An 18,879-nucleotide genomic window follows, 5' to 3' on the forward strand; every position below is an offset into this window, starting at 1 on the left:
AAATTTACTATAAATTCAGATACTATTTGAAAGGTGAAAAATATATAAAGGTAACTGTGGCTTATATGTAAAAAATTGTCGTTTAAAATATAACATACTTTGTTGTTCTGTTCTAATAGGAATGCAGATGTAAAAGAGCTCCGCATTCCAGATCACAAGTTAATTGTCAGTGTGCCCTGTACGCTTCACTCACATAAGCCACCTCTTGCTGGTATGTTTTTATAAAACAGAATTGTTATGAGTTGTGTTAAATTGTAAACAGGATTGAATTTAGTATTTGAGTGGTCTAGACATATGGAAATTAAACCAGATATGTTATTTTAATTAATATTCTAAAATCATATAGCAGAATTTATGAAGTAGAGAATAGATTATTTTTTTGTTTTTTTGCTACAAGAAAGCTTTATTGTTTCCATTTGGTCCATGGCTTGGGAGAGGGCTCCAGACAGTTAAAGTAGCTGCCTGGTGCAGCAGGGAGGGGTTCAGGCAGAGGCCCTGACGCCAGGGGGATGGAGACGGGCGAGCTCTGGAGGCGCCTCTTCCTGCTTAGGGGTGAGCCTTTCAAAAAGGTACCCGCCCAGCCCCGCCTGGGGGCCGGCCAGCCTGTAGAGGTCGGTCAGGTGGTCTCCCATCTTCTTGATGCGTCTCACCTCCTCATCTAGCAGGTGGCTCCCCAAGAAGGCACAGAGATGGGAGTCTGTGTGGGCAGAGCCCAAGGCCTGCAGATCCAAAAGGGCCTGTTTCAGGTTCTTCTCCAGGCCCATGGCAGGCTTCCATGGAGTCCAGGGCTTTGCCCTATTCCTCTTGGGACGGTTTTGGCTTGTCTGGGAGGAGGGCACTGCCACAGCGCTGGTTTTGCAGCTTCAGGAGGCGCTCGGCCAACCCGCGAAAGAAAGGAGGGCCTTTGCCCTCCAGAGCCGGGAGGTGGCGGCCGAAGCAGAAGCCCAGAGAGAGGTAGGTGTAGGAGGCCCGCTGGTGCAGGGTGACCAGGTGGTTGACCGCGGCCTCCACTTCGGTGGAATAATTCTCAAGAATCTGGGAGGTCATCGTGGTCTGCAAAGAGGAGCAGCAAACCACAAAAAACCGATATTGGTTGGTCCCGGAGGTTGTGAGTGGAAAGGAATTTAGAGGATGGTCGAAGGTTGGAAAAAGGGTCTGTTAACGTCCAAACGCGGTTGAAGCCGAAGACAGATCCGCGTGACCACCCAGAGCACTGTTACTAGTTTTATATTACGTCAGCCTTTCCTCCTATACCGTGTCTTAGGTTCCCCTTACTCTCCAAGGTGTTACCCTATTACTGGCCTCAACAGAATGAAGACTGATGGCGCATCTGAAGACTGTAGTTCTGCTAGGGGCTTTATTGTACTTTATCCGTTGCTTGTTCTAAAACTAGGAGCTCTGAATAGCTGTCAGAGAGATGGTTAGAATTCCCTTGATACCTGGTATACACACTCAGTTTTATGTTGAGGTAGTGTTGCTTTTCTGAACCATTGGAAAGGTAATTGCTGCAGCTTGCAATTGTTACTAGTCTTAAAGCTTTAGCATAATGTTCATTAATGAAACTAAGCAGCAAAGAATAGTGGAAAGTTTTGGCTTTTCAGATAGACTAACATGAGTTTGAATCCTGGCTCTTCTACTTGAGTGAGTTACTCTAATAATTTTCTTCCTCAAAGTTGTCATTTAAAGAAAGAATAATGGTATTTAATCTTTCAGAGTTGTGAGAATTGGTTGTATTATACTGGAAATTCTGTAGCATATAGTAGATCAGTAAATGGTAAATTTTTCAAGTGAAAGAATAAAAATACAGGAATGTAAGTCCTTGAGAGAAACTGAATTTGCTATTAAAATCTTTTCTTTAGGGATATATATATATATTTTATTAATTTGGTGGTCCTAGCTTAAAAAACCCCAAACTTTCAAGCTGCCACTCAGGAAAACTACAGGCCATCAGCCTATCAAATTGTTTTGCAGAATGTGGGATAGTTCATGAGCTAGGACACGTAGGAAAGTGAATTCAAATTCCCAAGAGAATGTTTATTGATAGCACTTAGGATTTCTGTTATCCTTAATTGCTTATGCAGAAGAATCCTTAGTGTTAATTCACTTGAAAAATATTCAGATGTCTACCTGTCGATCCATTCTTTGACTTAGAGGGATTCTTAGTGAATAATTGCCTTTAAACTTTGGACTTTCATAGATTCTTTAATGCATTAAACATTTGACTTAAATAAAAAGTAAAACTGTACTATTCTTTGAGAAAAAAACTATGTTTGGCACCAGTTACACTCAGTGGAGGAAATCTAATTTGTACTCTCATTTGAATTTTCTTTATTATTTGGTGAATACAAAGCTTAATTTAGGGCTTGTCTTAGGGCTTTAAACATCCAAAAACCAAGACCCAAAACCTTTCACTGCCAAATGATAAACTATTTATCAATTCCTTTGAAATAGAGTATGTTTAAAGATTAGTCTTAAGATACAAAGTTTTGTAAAATAGTGATTAAAATTAGTCTTTTATTAATACTAATAAGAGCCTGTATTTATGAAATGCAGTTCTGCCATATTCCCAGTAGAGAGCAGCACAAACACATTTTTAGCATTGAGAATATTTGAAAAGAAAAATCAGACTTTTTGGGGAAAAAAATCTGTGTGACTCGGTGTATGTAATTCTTATGTTTGATTAAGTACCGGTAGACAAGTATTTGTAATCCTTTATTTTTGAGTTCATGTTACTGGATAGCAAGTGCCTGTATTTTGGGTACAGAGCCACACAAATTAAAGCCATCAGAAAGCAACTCTCAGATTTCTGCAGTATATTTTACTCTGATATCGTAACTGTAGAATTTGGAATAATACATGTTTCTATATATGATGCTTAGAACTTTTACATGAAAATGTTCTTGAACTGCTTTATGCAAATTCACAAAATGAAATGTTCTCTCTTTTGCTTCTACAAACACCAAACTTTTTTTCTTAAACAAGTTTTAATTTCTTATTTCTGCTACAAAAAGTAAAAAACACCAAACTGGCAGCATATTCCATTTCAAAGTGGTACATTTACTCTTTTTAAGTGCTGAAATTTCTTCCTATAGATTGAAAGATAAGACAACAATAGCTATGACTTACAACCTAACAAAAGTGTATATTCTTAAGTTTAAAGATTTAAGGTAGAAAAATAATGAAATTAGAGTATTTGAATGAAAATTTTATTTTTCATATTTTACCTTAGGGAAATTTCCACTCATTTTTACTACTTTGCTCACTAACAGTTTGTATCTGAAGAGTTAAACATAGTTTGATGAGATCCTGTGCACTAACATTTGAGCCACTTTTCCCCCAGTCATGCCCCTTGCTCCTAGAACAGAAGGGGAATGACTGGCTGTGTATGGATTACTTCCTTTCCATTGGCTGGAAGTATGTTTTACTAATACCATATGTTACACACTTATCTCTCTATATGTCATATTCATATTTAAATTTATACATTTGATTTGCTTTTTAAAATTGAGATATAATTGACATGTAACATTGTATTAGTTTCAGGTGTATCATAATAATTTGATATATATATAAACTGATTATAATAAGTCGACACATAGTCACAAAAATTTTTTTTCTTGTGATGAAAACTTCTAGGATCTTGCAGTTTCTTTTACATTGTTATTTAAAATCAGTAAGAATAAAATATTTCCACTAATTTGCCTTTTTTGCTCTGTTTTGAAATTAAGCATATGTGGTTAACATTATAAAATCATTACTGCTTGATTTTCTGCTTTTCTTAACTGGGAACGAAAAAAATCTGTGCAGAAATGTGTTACATTGATAAAGTTGGAGGTGGTAAATGGGTTTAGGTTTTATGTATTTTTCCACTCTGAGTACCCGGCCATCTTTTTCTGTTAGATTGTGAACTCTTAGAAAACATGGATATCTGTTTCCTTTATTAAGTCCCATAGCACTGATTATAATGGGTGCTCAGAAATAGTAAATATTTTTGACTGGCTTACTACAGTTTAGACTCCAGTTTAAAATTCTAAAATAGAGTTGCTAACATCTTTGTACCGAAAAACTGAACAAACAAGCAAAAACAAAAACACAAAACCTTGCTTCATTATAACCTTAGACCACATCAAAAGTTAATTGAGGCCAGTAAGGCATTGAATTCATGGGGCAAAAATGGAAAAGTGATATAGTTTTATTGTTCTCTAAGACTCTGGGGAAATCTTTCTCTTTCAAGTTTAGTATCATTTTAATTATATACTCATGAAAAGATGAGAAATCTCTTGTCAGCATCTCCTAGTTGTTAAAGCCCTAGTTTGAGTTTTGTTGAGTTACAGATATGAATACTTTTAGTTCTTTTGATTTTTGAGAAACAGAACCAGTGCTTTCAGACAGATGAACAATTAATTTGCTATGAGAGCAACTGAAGAACATTATGAAATATAAAGTTTTTCGTATATTATCTTTTAAACCTTATGCATATCGAGTATTCCTAAGGTACCCTTATTGTCCCTGAAGGGAATTTGATGAACTTCTTCCAAGCTTAATCTTGTATAGCAGTTAAGAACTATATTTTGCCTGTCCTAGTGACTTTTTATACTTGAGTTGTTATTTTCATACCCACTTACTTGTAACAGAACATATGTATACAAAAAATATAGCTAACCAGCAACATGATCAAGGTTAAATTGATTTAAATATTTGTCATTCAATTGAGCATGTGCTTTAAAAAAAAAACTATTATGGAATTCTCTCTTTTCTGTTAGTTTAGGTCACAGCTATTTAGCTAACATATATATGAGGTACCATTTTCCCCAACAAAATACAATTTTCAGTAGTTACGAATACTTTGAATAAGGAATGCGTAACTGTGGAAATAACATGGTGAAATTTAGGTAAAAAGGGTCTATAATTTGGAAGTGAAGAAATGTTTTCAGTACTACCAAGTTATAGCTGAGGAGGTAGAGTTATTTGTTCATTATGTGTTCTGAATATTTCTATCTGTCTCCATTTCTTACATTAAAGTATATGTTTGCAGGGACTTCATTTTCTCTTAGTTTTTAAAGTGGGTTGTCTTTGTATTGTTCCTATAGACTTCTTTTTACTCATGGATTACATTTATTAAAAAATAAATGAAGTCAGTACTCAGGAGGTATGTCAGCATTATTGAAAACTGAAAAGTCACCTGTGTGGGTGTTAAAATCCTCATTTCTCATCTCCAGATGAAAACCAATAAATCAGAACTATTGAAAGTTTTGATAGTATTGTTCTCAGTCTCAAGGGTGCTTATTTCAGATGACTTCTAACTATAAATAGTAAAGCCTGTGATGAAATCCTTGAAATTAATTTGCTGTTTTTTTTTTTTTTAAGGAAACATTTCTGCCTTTCTTCTCTTAATTGCTAAGGGAAATTGATTCCTTTCTGAATAATGATTTTTTTGTTTTTTCTCTTTTTTTTGGACAGAGGTTCTAAAAGACTATATCAAGCCAGAGGGGGAATGTTTGGAATTGTTTGCTCGGAATTTACAGCCGGGTTGGACTAGTTGGGGCAATGAAGTTCTCAAATTTCAACACATGGATTATTTTATTGCTCTGGAGTCTAGAAGCTGACTATGCTCTTAAAATTGTGTTTTTCTTTAGTTTTCCTCCCTTCATTCTAATTGATTTTTCCTTTTATTACCAACCAGTATGCTTAGAAATTTAAACAAGACTTGGTTTTTCAGCAAAATGACTAGAAGTGACTAGCTTGCATGTAATTTTGAGATAAATTTTACTTCAGTTGTACTAGTATTCCATATTATTCTGGACCCACTACAAATAAAGAGATAAGCAGTTAGAAAAATGGCAAGACTTTGTTATTGAAAAAGTTTGGAAAGCATGCACTGAGGACCGGAGGTCATAATTCTGCCTGTGGATGTGTTTTGTTTGGCCCATTTGGTGTTATGAAGATTTTTTGAATCATCAGTTAAAGAAATCAGAAATTTCACATATAAGACCAGATTTCGGCCTTTCTTTAAACATTAGAAACTCTGTTCACACCGTGGCCTATGTTCTTTCCTGGCATCAATCTGTGGGACCCAGTGGTGGCAGCTCCCTTGGGAAGGGCCATGAACTCTCCAGTCCACCACAGTAACACTTGCCCCATGCAGTTCACTTATATTGTCTACTTGGCCCCTGGACCGCCCAAATTTAGAACCTCTAGTATAGTTACATACTGGGAAAAATATTCAAAGGCCTGCCAAGTACTGCATCATTGTACTGAATTCATGAAACATTTTTTGGAGGGTTTTAAAATTGCATTCAAGGTCACTTTTCAAGCACTTTTTAGTTTTGCTTGTCTTTCTAGAAGGAAAAAACTTCTTATAATAATGTCAGAAAGTAAACACTGCTTATGATTGTGAAAACTTTTTTTATATTATTTACAGATTTTCTACAAATAAACATTTGTTTACTAAGTATTTTTACTGAAATGGTTCTTTGAAAAGTATGCTGATTTATTCTATATAACCTTTAAAATTTTTTTTTAGGTATAATTTTTACATAATAAAACTCTGCAATTTTCAGCATAGAGTTCAGTGAGTTTTGAAAACGTATTTACAGTTGTCTATCTACCACCATAATCATGATATAGAACATTTCCTTCACCCTCCAAAACTCATATGTCCCTTTGCAGTCAGTCCCATTCTCCCATCTTTGGCCCTTGGCAAATAATGATTTATTTTCTATCATCAGTTTTGCTTTTTTAGAATTTCGTAAATGGTACCATAGAATATGTAACAGACTGTGTTTGGCTTCTTTCACTTAGCATTTTGAGAAAAGTATACTATTTACAGATTTGTTACAGATATCTACTAAATAAAATGTTAGACTGAAATGATTATCTGTCAAGGTTGCCAATTTGTTTACTGATTTTGCCAAATAAAAATGTTATTTTTGAGGTTTGTTCGTTCTTTGAGCATGTGAGTGATAGTATCAGAGGCATAACTTTATATTTATGGAGGTATTCTAATCTGTTATTTAAAAGGAAAAATGTGTTAAACTTGAAGTGAACTTCTCACAACCTCATTTGAAACTCTTTTTAGCTTGTGGTATTTATAGATTTTATGTAGTTTATGGAAATATTTTATTCTCACCAAGTTTTTGGACTTTTATTTTTGCATCATAGATACTGATAATTAAGAGAGAAAAAGACAGTTTTTATTCACTGAGTCTAGTATTAAAGAGGCAGAAGTTCTAGTCTTAATTCTGCTCCTAAGGTGTACATCTCTGGGCCTTGTTTGTAACACCTGTTTAATTATTGGGCTCTTTTTTGAACAAAGGATAATTCTGCAAAATAAAGCAACAACATACCTTGTAAGAACAGAAAGGCCAGACTAAGAACATTGAACTTTGACTTCATTACTGATAAGGTTTAGCCAATTGACCTAGTGACTTTATTATTCAGTTTATTTCATAGTATGTTTTCATCCAGAGCTTTTTATACTATCTTTAAAACTTGTGAAGATTTTTTTTTTCCTGTCATATTATTTTTACACACATAAGTTCTTTTAGGATTCTTGGAAATGCTCAGGCAAAGGGATAGAGCTAACATTTATTGAATAGTATGTGTTACTTTTTTTTTTAAATTAATTAATTAATTTATTTTAGTGTTGGTGTGAGAATTTTTTTTTGACATTTTTAAATTGAGTAATAGTCATTTTACAATGTTGTGTCAAATTCCGGTGTAGAGCACCATTTTTTAGTTATACATGAACACACATATATTCATTGTCACATTTTTTTTTTTGCTATGAGCTACCACAAGATCTTGAATATATTTCCCTGTGCTATACAGTATAGTGTGTGTTACTTTTTGCTGTGCTTTTTACACATTTTATTGTTTCTAATCCTTACACAGCCCTGAGAGATATCTCCATTTAATAGTCAAAAAAATGAGGCCAAGGAGACTATTTTGTCCAAAAACTTGTAGTAAGTAATGAAACTAGGATTAGAATGCACAGTTCCCAGGCTCCAAAGTCCATGCTGTCTTTCATATAAGAACATGGAAAGCCAAAAAAAATGGTTAAGGATTTCTGAAGTGGTATCATTGCGTTGTAGCCTATTCCCTGTAGCACTAGTGTGTGGTTTGATTTGGACCTACCCTGAATTCCATGCAGTCACACTGGGCATTCCGCTCAACCCACACAAAAAGCCTCCCAGCCATTTCACCTCTACGTGGTTAATGGCTGACCTCACTCAAGAAACTGAGGAATCTTGCCTCGTAAGATCGCATCCTTGGAATTCTCTTTCTCTCTACTCTCTTTCACCCTCTCACACAAGGTCCATTAGAGTAAAATCACAGAACATTTACTCTTTTGGAAGCAGATCCTCTTTAACTTAATTGTTTTTGTCACTCGTTTTCCTTTCTTGTTCAGCCTTTGTACCGTCTAGTCGGTTTGACTTACTTTCTTTTAGTTCTCTTGGCCACTGTAGGTGCAAGGTCTTTTTTGTATTTAAGGCAGTAAGTTCACTGTAGCAGTCACTGCATTCTGAAGACAACTTGCCTAGGTTTGAACCTCAACTTTTTCAGCTATTAGCTTTTATTTCTGGTAAGTTTCTGTGCCTTAGCCTCTCCATCCGTAGACAGGGGCAGTAATAATACTCAGCTCATAGAATTGTGAGAATTAAATGAGTTAATGCATGTAAGGCACTTAAAACAGTGCTTGGAATACTGTAAGCACTCAACAAATGTTTGGACCCCTTGCGTACTTTTTAATTTCAGGTCAGAAAGATTGTCTATCACAGTGTGTGCTCCAGGGGATTCACCTGAATGTTGCCCATATAATTTTTTAATCTAAACATCATATTTTCTCAATCTTGTTCTTGAGATCAGATTTCCTAGCCTGCATTTGATTTTATACGTGAGGAATCTTTGAAATCTTCCTTTGTTCCTATTGTGGTCCTGCCTAAAAACAAGTAATTAAAAAAAAATGAAAACAAAGGGCACATGTGGCTTTGGGCTTCAACTCTTGATTACATGCTGCCGTGCTGACTGAGCCGCCAGTTACTTCACATTGTTTGATGACATCCACAGGTGGTTAATTGGTGGCCTTTCTGATGTTTCCTCTGTAGAGACCTCAGGCACATGGCACATTAATTTTGGGTTAAAATAGATCTGTTAAACTTTGCTGGAGATGTCAGGAACTTGATCTTTATGTACAACAGCAATGGACTGAATGTTTGTGTCAAAATTCATATGCTGAAACCCTAACTTTCAATGTGATGGTATCTGGAACCACCTCTAAATATTTGAAGCCTTTAGGAGGCAATTAGGGTTAGATAGGGCCCTCATTATTGTCCTTATAAAGGATATTAATCCTTTCTAAGAAGAGGAAGAGACCCAGGATCTCATTCTTTGCATGCAAGCACCAAGGAAAGGCCATGTAAGAATATAACCAGGAAGAGGGCTCTCACCAAGAACTTGACCATGCTGGCACCCTGATCCTGGACTTCCAACTTCCAGAACTGTGAGAAATAAATGTTTGTTGTTTAAGCCACCCACTGTGTGGTAATTTGTTACAGCAGCCCAGAGCTGACTGAGGCAGCCATAGCCACCTAAGGCATTTTCCAGTTGATAAGGTACAAAATAAGTAAATAAGGCTTGTTTCTTCAGATGATCTAAAAGGCACCAGTGGGTAGTAGGTTTCTACTCTTGAATGTCAGCATTTGAGGGAAGCCAACATCACTGTGGACTAGTGGTCTTGGAGGAAGATGGAGCGGCTAGTACATGACTCATGTCTGAGCTTTGCTTTAGTTGCTGCCTTTGCTCTGCCCTTGCCGTAGGCTCTATCTACCTTGTCCTGTTCTAGTCATCCTAATTCTGCCACTCAGACTCACTCTTACCAGGAACCCCTAGGTTCCTAAATCTTTCTTTTTCAGGCTTGCTACTCTAGAGACATACTTTTAGTGAATTTTTATGTATTCAGCTTTAGTGAGACATTGGTTTTTACTGATTGTGATTCAGAGGATGATTATAATCACCTTGAAAGGCTTTTCCTTCCTTAAAGTTGCTGTCTTATTCACCTCATTTGACTCATGTACCACTGGCCTGCCACACCCTGGGAAGCACCACGGCACTGTTGGCATAGTTTTCTGATTATCAGAGTTCTTTTACTTCAGTTATGTCACTTTATCCTCAAAGCAGCCTTAGGAAATTGTAGTTATAATGAGGGACCAGGTTCATAGAGGCAAACTGACATGGCTGATAAGTGATAACCAAGACATGAATTCTATTCTGTGTCCTAAATTAAGACACTTTCTGTTGTACCATGTTTGCCGATGAACTTGAGATCTTAATAACAGGCTCGTCAGCTACTAATCAGAGGATCCACTGTGGGACCTGAAGCAAAATTAGAGTGGTTCATGTGTAATCATCCAAACATACCTTCCTCAGTATGTGATATCATCAGTCTTGTGTTATTAACATAGTAACACAATATTTTTTGTTAGCGATTTTAGTGACATTGGTTGTACTGATAGCCTGAGTGCAACTCAGAATCGCTCAGAATCAGATGGGCTGCTAAACCCTTTGACATAAGCCATTAGCGCACTTACCATATAGCTGTGTTTTCCTCAGTTAGATTAGTCATTTTAAGTTCACATTTTTAAGGAAGCCCTTCCACAAGATATAGGCTTGGACTTGAAGGTGGCTGTTCAGATTGTTAGAAAGGGGACATTAATGTTAAGTACAGGTGCAAATTATTTAATGCACCATAGTTATCTGCTGTTAGTGTTCAGATGCATAGACCAACCCCAAACTCCACAGAGCGTCTTAATTAAATTCATGGCTCTGTTGACCAGTCTGCTCCAGCTTGAAAGCAAGTCAGAATACCAGAATAACATGATAACTCCACAAAATATTTTCCTCTAAATATTTCTACAAGTTAACCTAGATCTTCTGGGGCTTCTGTGAACTTGAGTGGAACTCGGATTTTTTCAGTATCAGTCCAGATTCTAGGGACCAAATAGAAACAAATTGATCTCTAGGAGTGGGGAGCTTGAGAAAACTTTTTTCCATTTACTTTTTCTGATTAGACTTTGGCCTATTATCAGATAACTGTAATACAACAAGGAGGTACCTTTGGTGACAGCTAAGGCAAATGAATGGTCGTTTACAGTGTTAAAATCATTTTGGGGCAACATCTTGAAGGGAAAATGTATGGTATTCAGCTTGATTTTTAGCTGCTTCTCCCATCATTACCTTTGTAAACCTTAAATGCTAGTCAAACTAACTATTACCTGAACTGGGGACTCTGCTTTTGCTCAAGGACCTTCGTCTGTCAGGAAAAAACTAGGCTTTATTGACCCTTGATATTTAGCTTCTAAGTGAGTTTGAATAATTATTTAAACTATTTTATCCTGTTTTGTTTCCTTTTCTGAGGAATAAAAGGTCTAACCTTTGAACCCTGTAGAATTATTAATGAGGATGAAGTGAAATAACATATGTGGAAGTGCCTAGCATAGGGCCTGGTATTCAATATATATGCTCATTTCTCTTTATTTACAGCCTTCCTGGCAGTACCTCTTATTTTGTGATCCACCTTTTAAAAAAAAATCTCCTGCAAGAAAGCTTTTATTCTTGCTTTTAGAGCCACTTTTCATATATATGGATTATTTAGATAGGTTTTTCCTCACATTTATCATGTGAAATGGTTTATTCTGTAGGTGGCTCACTTTAGACTTTACATCTTCTCAATAGATTATGGGAGGTAGGACAAATTTTAATTTATGTTTCTCTTACCAGCATAGCTGGAACTGCCATTATTTAATGAATGAATGAACTGACCCTTGGCTTCCAAGTATCTTTTGAGTTCAATTTAATAGAGAGGACTCTTGCAAGAAGCCATTAGAGCGTAACAAACCACAGTGTACAAACACTACGCTGCGAAACAGTGGAAGTGATGCACAAGTTTAGAGAAGCAGATCACTTAGAGATCACTAAGCAATATGAGAAATGGAGAGCATGAACCATGTCGTGATTAAATTTTGATTTATTTTCTTACTCTAGGTAGTGGCTGTAATGATGTTACTAGACAGTAGGCAGCTAAAATGTGCAGGTTCAGAAGAGTTACAAGGGAAGCATTTTGTTCTTTCTAGATTGTAAGCCTAAAAATTTTTTTTTCTTGGAATACAGAAGATAATAGTGCACACTATTTTTTTAATCAGTTTAGCAGAACTAGAGGCTAAATTAATAGGGTTGTTTTTTTTTTTAAATCTGCTCTTCATTTTGTGCCTTCTGAAAATGTTATTTGGGCATTTTTTTCTACAGTTGTCTAGGAGGCTTATTTTTAATTTTTTTACAGTTGCATTGAGGTGTAATTAATGTAAATAAATTGCATGTATTTATAGCTTATAGGTTAATGAGCTTTGACTTATGTGTACACCTGTGAATCCACATCACAAACAAGATAATAAACAAGATTGTCATCTAAGATTTTCTCATGGCCCCTTATAATCCATCTTCCTTAACCACCCCTCCCCACCCTATCACCAGGCAATCACTGATCTGCTTTCTGCACTATAGAGTTGTGTGCATTTTCTGGAATTGTCTGTAGATGAAATCATACAGCAAGTACTCTATTTTTCAGTCTAGCTTCCTTCACTCAGCATAATTATTTTGAGATCTTCCATTCTGAGTGTGTGTGTGTCAGTAATTCATTACTTTTTATTGCTGAGTGATATTCAATTGCGTGGACATACCATCTCTTATGTATTCATGTATTAGTTTTCTATTGCTGCTGTTACAAATTACCACACTCATAACGGCTTGAAACAACACCTGTATTTACCATACAGTTTTATAGGTGAGAAGTCTGGGCAGTCTCCGCTAGGTTCACTGCTCAGGATCTCACAAGGCCAAAAACAAGGTGTTGGGTGGGCTGAACTCTTATCTGGAAACTCTAGGGAAGAATCCATTTTCAAGGCCATTCAGGTTAATAGCAGAATTTAGTTCTGTTTCCTTGCTGTCTGTCGGCTAGGAGTCCACTCAACTTCTAGAGACTTCTCTCTGGTCCTTGGCACATGGCTCCCTTGATCTTCAAAGTCACAATAGCACATTGAGTCCTACTTACCCATTGACTCTCCCTCACTTCCCTTGTGCTTCCATCTAGAGAAAATTCTCTGCTTTTAAAGGGCTTTTGTGATGAGATTGGGCCCACCTGGATAATCTCCAGGTGTATATGCTTATGTTTGTCATATAGTGTAATATAGTCATGGAAGTAATAGTTCATCACATTCACAGGTTCCCACCAAACTCAAGGGGAGGAGGTTATATAAGCATGAGAGTCACTGGGAGTCATTCTTAGAATTTTGCCTACCACAACCCAACCTCTGACCCCCAATGAGCCATGCCTGTCCCACATGTGAAATACATTCACCCTATCTAGGTTTCAAAATGGTATTATGCCATTACAGCATCAGTCCAAAGTCCAGAATTTCATCAAAATTCTCCCAAATTGCATCATCTAAATCACATAAATCAGATTAGAGCAGACTTCTGGTGTATTCCATTAAGTACAGGTCCTGGGCAAAATTTCTCTCCATCTGTGGACCCGTGGAACTAAAGAAAAAAGTGACCTGCCTTCAACATTCCCACAATAGTTGGACAAGCATAGCATAAGAATTATAGACATTCCTAGTTAAAAAAAATAGGGGGAATGGAAAAATATAATGGTTTTACTTGTCCAAAGCAGTTTAAAACTCCAGCCAGGTAAACTCCAGGCAGAGTTCCTTGATTAGAGCTTCAAGGCCTGATAAAAATGGGTGGTTCCCAGCTCTGGTTCCGCCCTCTAGGCATTTGTTTTTATCCTTTGAAAGCCATCCTTTTCTGTGAAAACTAGCAGCTGAGTTGTTTTTATCACCTTGCTTCCTATCAGTGGAATTTGGGGAATTTGACAGTCTTTTTTTCATTTTATACTCTCTCCCTTGCAGCTTACTTTGGTTTTGTGTTTACTGATCTAAAACTTTCTTTGGATTTTGTTTGGAATTCAAGGGGATTGATTCACTCCTAACAGACTAGAGGCAAATCCACATTTTTTTTTTTTTTTTTTTAAAGCTGTCTGTTTTTTGGCTTCTGCTGAGATGGCTGAGAGCCAAGGCTCTCAAACTTCCTCGGGGGTCCTCTTGATTGATTGAGAGATCTGTTAGGAACATGCTTAAATCACTTGGAAGGATCTTTTGTGTGGCTGAATACTCTGACCCTTTCATCTTTCCAAGGTTTCACCAAACTGTTCTTTAGCCTTGATTCCAGAAGCAATCTCTTACTTTTATTATCTCTTGCCATCTGAATAGGCCAGGAATTTTCCAAATTAGCAAGTCCTGATTCCTTAGCAGTTGCTTCCTCAATTTATCTCCTCCTGTATTTTACTATAAGCAGCAAGAAGAAACCAGGGAGAACCTTCAGCCCTGGCTTGGAAATCCCCTCAGCTAAATATTTAAGTTCGTCACTTTTGAATTCTCCTTTCTTCTATATAACTGCAGGATATAATTTTGCTAATTATTCTGCCTCTACGTAACAAGGATTTCCTTTCATCTAGTTTCCAGTGGCATGTTCCTCTGAATTCCTCTCAGTTCTGAGTCCTCATCAGCAGTGTCTTTAAAGTCCATGTTTCTACTAACAGTCTGTTCAAGACTTCCATCCTGCTCCTCAGAATCTTCCAGTCTCTGCCCAGTACCCAATTTCAAAGTCACATTTTAGGTATATGTTATCACAGCACCCCACTTCCAGGTACCAAAGTATGTATCAGTTTTCTATTGTTATATAGCAAATTACTACATAGTAGTTTTAAACAACACCATTTAAAAAAAATTTCACAAATTTGTAGGTAAGAATTCCAAGCAGACTAGTCTGGATTCTTTGCATAGAATCTCACAAGGCCAAAAGCAAGGAATTGATCAAGCTGGACTCTTGTGCTCTAGGGAATAAACTGCTTCCAAGCTTACTCATATTGTTGGCAAACTTCAGTTCCATGTGGTTGTAGGACTGAAGTCCCTGTTCCCCTGCTGGCTGACAGCAGGGGTGGTTCTCAGTAGAGACTGCACCCCCTCCATCTTCAGAGCTGAAGAAGTGTGTCAGATCCTTGTGTTTCTAATCTCACTGATTTTACCTTCTGCTATCAGCCAGAGAAAACAGCTTTTAAAAGGTTGTGTGTTTAGATTGGTTCACCTGGAGAATCTCCATTTTGCATACAAGGAAACATAATCATATTCGCAGGTTACAGTCACACAGAGGAGGGGATTATACTAGGATGTGGGTCATTGGGGGTCATTCCTGGAATTTCCCTACTATAATTCTGTCGGTGGACTTTTGTGTTTTTTATAGTCTGGGGCTATTATAAATAAAGTTTATATGAACATTCCTGTGTGAGTTATTTTCATTGCTATTCTACAAATGATGAAAGGAGACCCAAGGATATTAAGTATATACCCAAGGTCGCACAGCTAGTAAGTGGCAAAACTAGGACTCAAAGGCAAGTAGGCAGGATTATAAACCATTTAATGTCCATTATCCACAGCTCTTCCCACCCATTATGCCAGTTGCTCTAAGTAATGCCAGAATATGCTGTTTTTAGCACAAGTTTTAGTGCTTTCTGGTTACACATATGGAAATGAATCAGCATGTACCTGTTTTTCTCTAGAGTGAGATGGTATGTGCTGTCATTGAAATGCCAACCTACAGATATCATTAATTTAGAATCTTGAGAAATATGGTACATTTCTTGAGACCATTGAGAGTTGGAAGTATCATCTGTCCAGATGAGAGAGACAGGTGAATAAAATAATTCAGTTAGTTTTCTTTTAAGCTGCAGTAAGAGACATTATTTAAGGGTTGATAAAATGTTAACTCTGAGTATCCAGAGTATCTGTAGACTATAATTCTAATTGTACTACATGAAGTTCCAAAAATGTAGCTTTAATTACAAAAGATTATTTTATCTCCATGACATCTGTAAGTAATTTTCAAACTTTATTCATTTTCTCATTTTCTGTGAGTACTTTAGCTATTGCATTTTGTGGTTTATTAGTCTTTCTTATTTGCCATGTAATCTGAATGGGCTTTTTTGGAGTGCTTTAGATAGATGGAAACATTAAAGGCAAATTTCAATCATATAATACAGTATTATCAAATATAGTTACCATTTATACCTTAGATCCTCAGACCTTATTTATCTTATGGCTGAAAATCTGTACCCTTTACTAGCCTTTCCCTATTTTCCTCACTCCCCGGACTCTGGCCACCACCATTTTATTTTGTTTCTATGTGTTGCATTTTTTTTTTTTTTGATTCCACATATAAGTGATACCATGCAGTATTTGTCTTTCTGTGAGATATATATATGTATACAATTTATATATACCATATATATATACATATAAATAAAACATTTTCTTTATCCATTCATTCATCGGTGTATATTTAGGCTGTTTATGTACCCTTGCTTTTGTGAATAATGCTACAGTGAACATGGGAGTACAGATGTTTCTTCGAGAGATTGATTTCACTTCCTTTGCATATATACCTAGAGTGGGATTGCTAGATCATATGGTAGTTCTAGTTTTAATTTCTAGAGGAAACTCCATACTGTCTTTGTACCAGTTTACGTTCCCACCAGCAGTGTACAAGGGTTCCCTTTTATCCACATCTTGCCAGCATTTGTTCTCTTAGCTTTTTGGTAATAAGCATCCTAACACGTGTGAGGTGATATCTCATTGTGGTTTTGGTTTGGATTTCCCTGATGACTAGTGATGTTGAGCACCTTTCCATATACCTATGCCCATTTGTAGGTTTTCTTTGGTCAGTTCAGGTTCTTTGCCTGGTTTTAAATTGGATTATTTGTTTTTTGGCTATTAGTTATATGAGTTCCTTGTGTATTTCAGTTATTAACCCATTATCAGAGATGTGGTTTGGAAGTATTTTCTCCCATTCCCTAGGCTGCCTTTTCACTTTGTTGATGGTTCCTTTGCTGTGCAGAAGTTTTTTAGTTTAATGTGGTCCCTTTTTGTTTATTTTTGCTTTTGTTGCCTTTGCTTTTGGTGTCATGTTAAAAAAATCATTGCCAAGACCATTGTCAAGGAACTTACCCCCTCTGCTTTCTTCTGGGAGTTTTATTGTTTTAGGTCTTACATTCAAGTCTTTAATTCATTTTGAGTTGATTTTTGTGTATGATGTAAGAGAGGGGTCCAGTTTCATTCTTTTCCATGTGGCTTTCTAGTTTTCCTAACACTATTAAAAAGACTATATTTTCCCATTGTATATTCTTTGTTCCTTTGTCGTAAGTTAATTAGCCATATATGCATGAGTTTATTCCTGGGCTCCCTATTCTGTTAAGTAATATTTCTTATTAATGTCAGGAAATGAGGACTTGCTGTAAAATTCCCAGCTCCCCGTCTTTCTGTTTTTAACATCATTTTTATCTTGAGTCCTTCTTTTTCATTGTAAGATGCCTTTGACTCTAAAAGAACTAATTTTTCTTTTACTATTCTCCCAAAGATTTCTGAAGCAATTTGACTCATCTTGGGACCAGGTCCAACATTGAACTGAAATATTTTTAATGGTAGTAATATTTTCCGAAATGTTTTATGGTCCTTTAGAGTATTATCCAAAAGGTATGTAATCTTCAAATATATCTTACCCTAGGAATTTCCTCTTAAATTTTAAGAAAACAATTCTACTTTATGAATTGATCTTGTGGAGAATGTTTAGTAATAAATTTAAAGTATCAATATAGAGTTCCTAGATTCTCCCCTAACCTTATTAAAAAGAACCTGACAATGTTTTCATTTTTTATTGCTTCATATGAAAATTATATTAGGAAAGATATTAACAATAAGAGTTGAACAATAATTTTCCCTTGTATAAACTTTCTCCTTGAACATGACTGACTCTGTTCCTTTGTGACAGGATAAATTACAAATTTTATGTGTTACATACATTTGAACTTTCAGCTAAATAAAAAAAAGTGTGAAGTGAAATATGCGTCTTGCCCTCTTCTTTGAAAGGGATTATGGTACTGAATTGAAGTGATTATTATCTCTTGGTGGCATTTATGAACATGAATTAAGTGCTGTTTTGTTTGGGCAGTGATGAGATCTTGTCTACACCATTACTTTCCTATAGAACTTTCTGCAGTGGTGGAACTGTTTTATATATGTGCAGTCAACATAGTAGTCATATGCAGCCCTTTATTGCTTGAAATATGGCTAGTAGACTGAGAAACTGGAATATTCGTTTCATTTCATTTTAATTAAGTAAAAATTAAATTTAAGAAGCCATATGTGGCTGATGGCTTCTTTATTAGACCAGACTTTCAGTTTGATTTTTTTCACATGTAGTATTTTGTTAAAAAAAAATTTGAGTTAGGAAAGATATGTTAAGTGTGCACATCTCTCTGTCTCTGTATAATCGGTTCTGTTAAGGTGTTTTTGGAGAGGAGGCAGTATAGTATCATGGAATGGGAAGACTTGTGTTCTGAACTGGCTATGCCATAAGCAGCTTGAGCAGATTATCTCCCTGGACCTTTCTTTACCTGTAAATTGGGAAGTCTATTGGTTTTCAAATTTATGTTTAGCAATGAGACTCTTTTCTTAAAAGAAAAAAAAAAAAAAACTGAGTAGCAACCTCATAGGAAAGATAGAGGTGAAAGTTAGGGGTGGGATGAGAAAGGACAACAAAGTCCTGTGCACTAAACCATCCCTTTATCTCTCAGTAATTCCCAAGCTCCTTCACTATAGCATGGCACACTTTGCAAAGCACTGGAATCGAAATCCAAGGTTCCTTCTAGCTCTGATAAAGTGTGGTTTCAATAGGATTGCCTATGGAGTTTTCTTTCTGCTGGTATCATCTTGG

General features: G+C 36.2%; 1 protein-coding gene and 1 pseudogene across 19 annotated transcripts in view; one reads left to right on the plus strand and one right to left on the minus strand.

Moving 5' to 3' along the window:
- METTL4 (methyltransferase like 4) overlaps nt 1-18,879 on the plus strand; it is a 426,540-nt gene that overhangs the window by 29,170 nt on the left and 378,491 nt on the right. For 18 of the 19 annotated variants that reach the window (XR_004314950.1, XR_004314948.1, XR_004314958.1 and 15 more), the window contains exon 8: nt 120-211. Coding sequence is in view for 2 of the 19 variants with exons in the window: in XM_032467368.1 (XP_032323259.1) it covers nt 120-211 (92 nt within the window). In the remaining 17 variants the exon portion in view is untranslated. Of the gene's footprint in view, nt 1-119; nt 212-5,460; nt 6,936-18,879 lie in introns of those variants that run through there. The other variant, XM_032467367.1, reaches the window with a different exon arrangement.
- On the minus strand, nt 221-1,047 carry LOC102515062 (annotated as a pseudogene).

Source organism: Camelus ferus, chromosome 24, assembly GCF_009834535.1.
Source record: "Camelus ferus isolate YT-003-E chromosome 24, BCGSAC_Cfer_1.0, whole genome shotgun sequence".
Classification (NCBI taxonomy): domain Eukaryota; kingdom Metazoa; phylum Chordata; class Mammalia; order Artiodactyla; family Camelidae; genus Camelus; species Camelus ferus.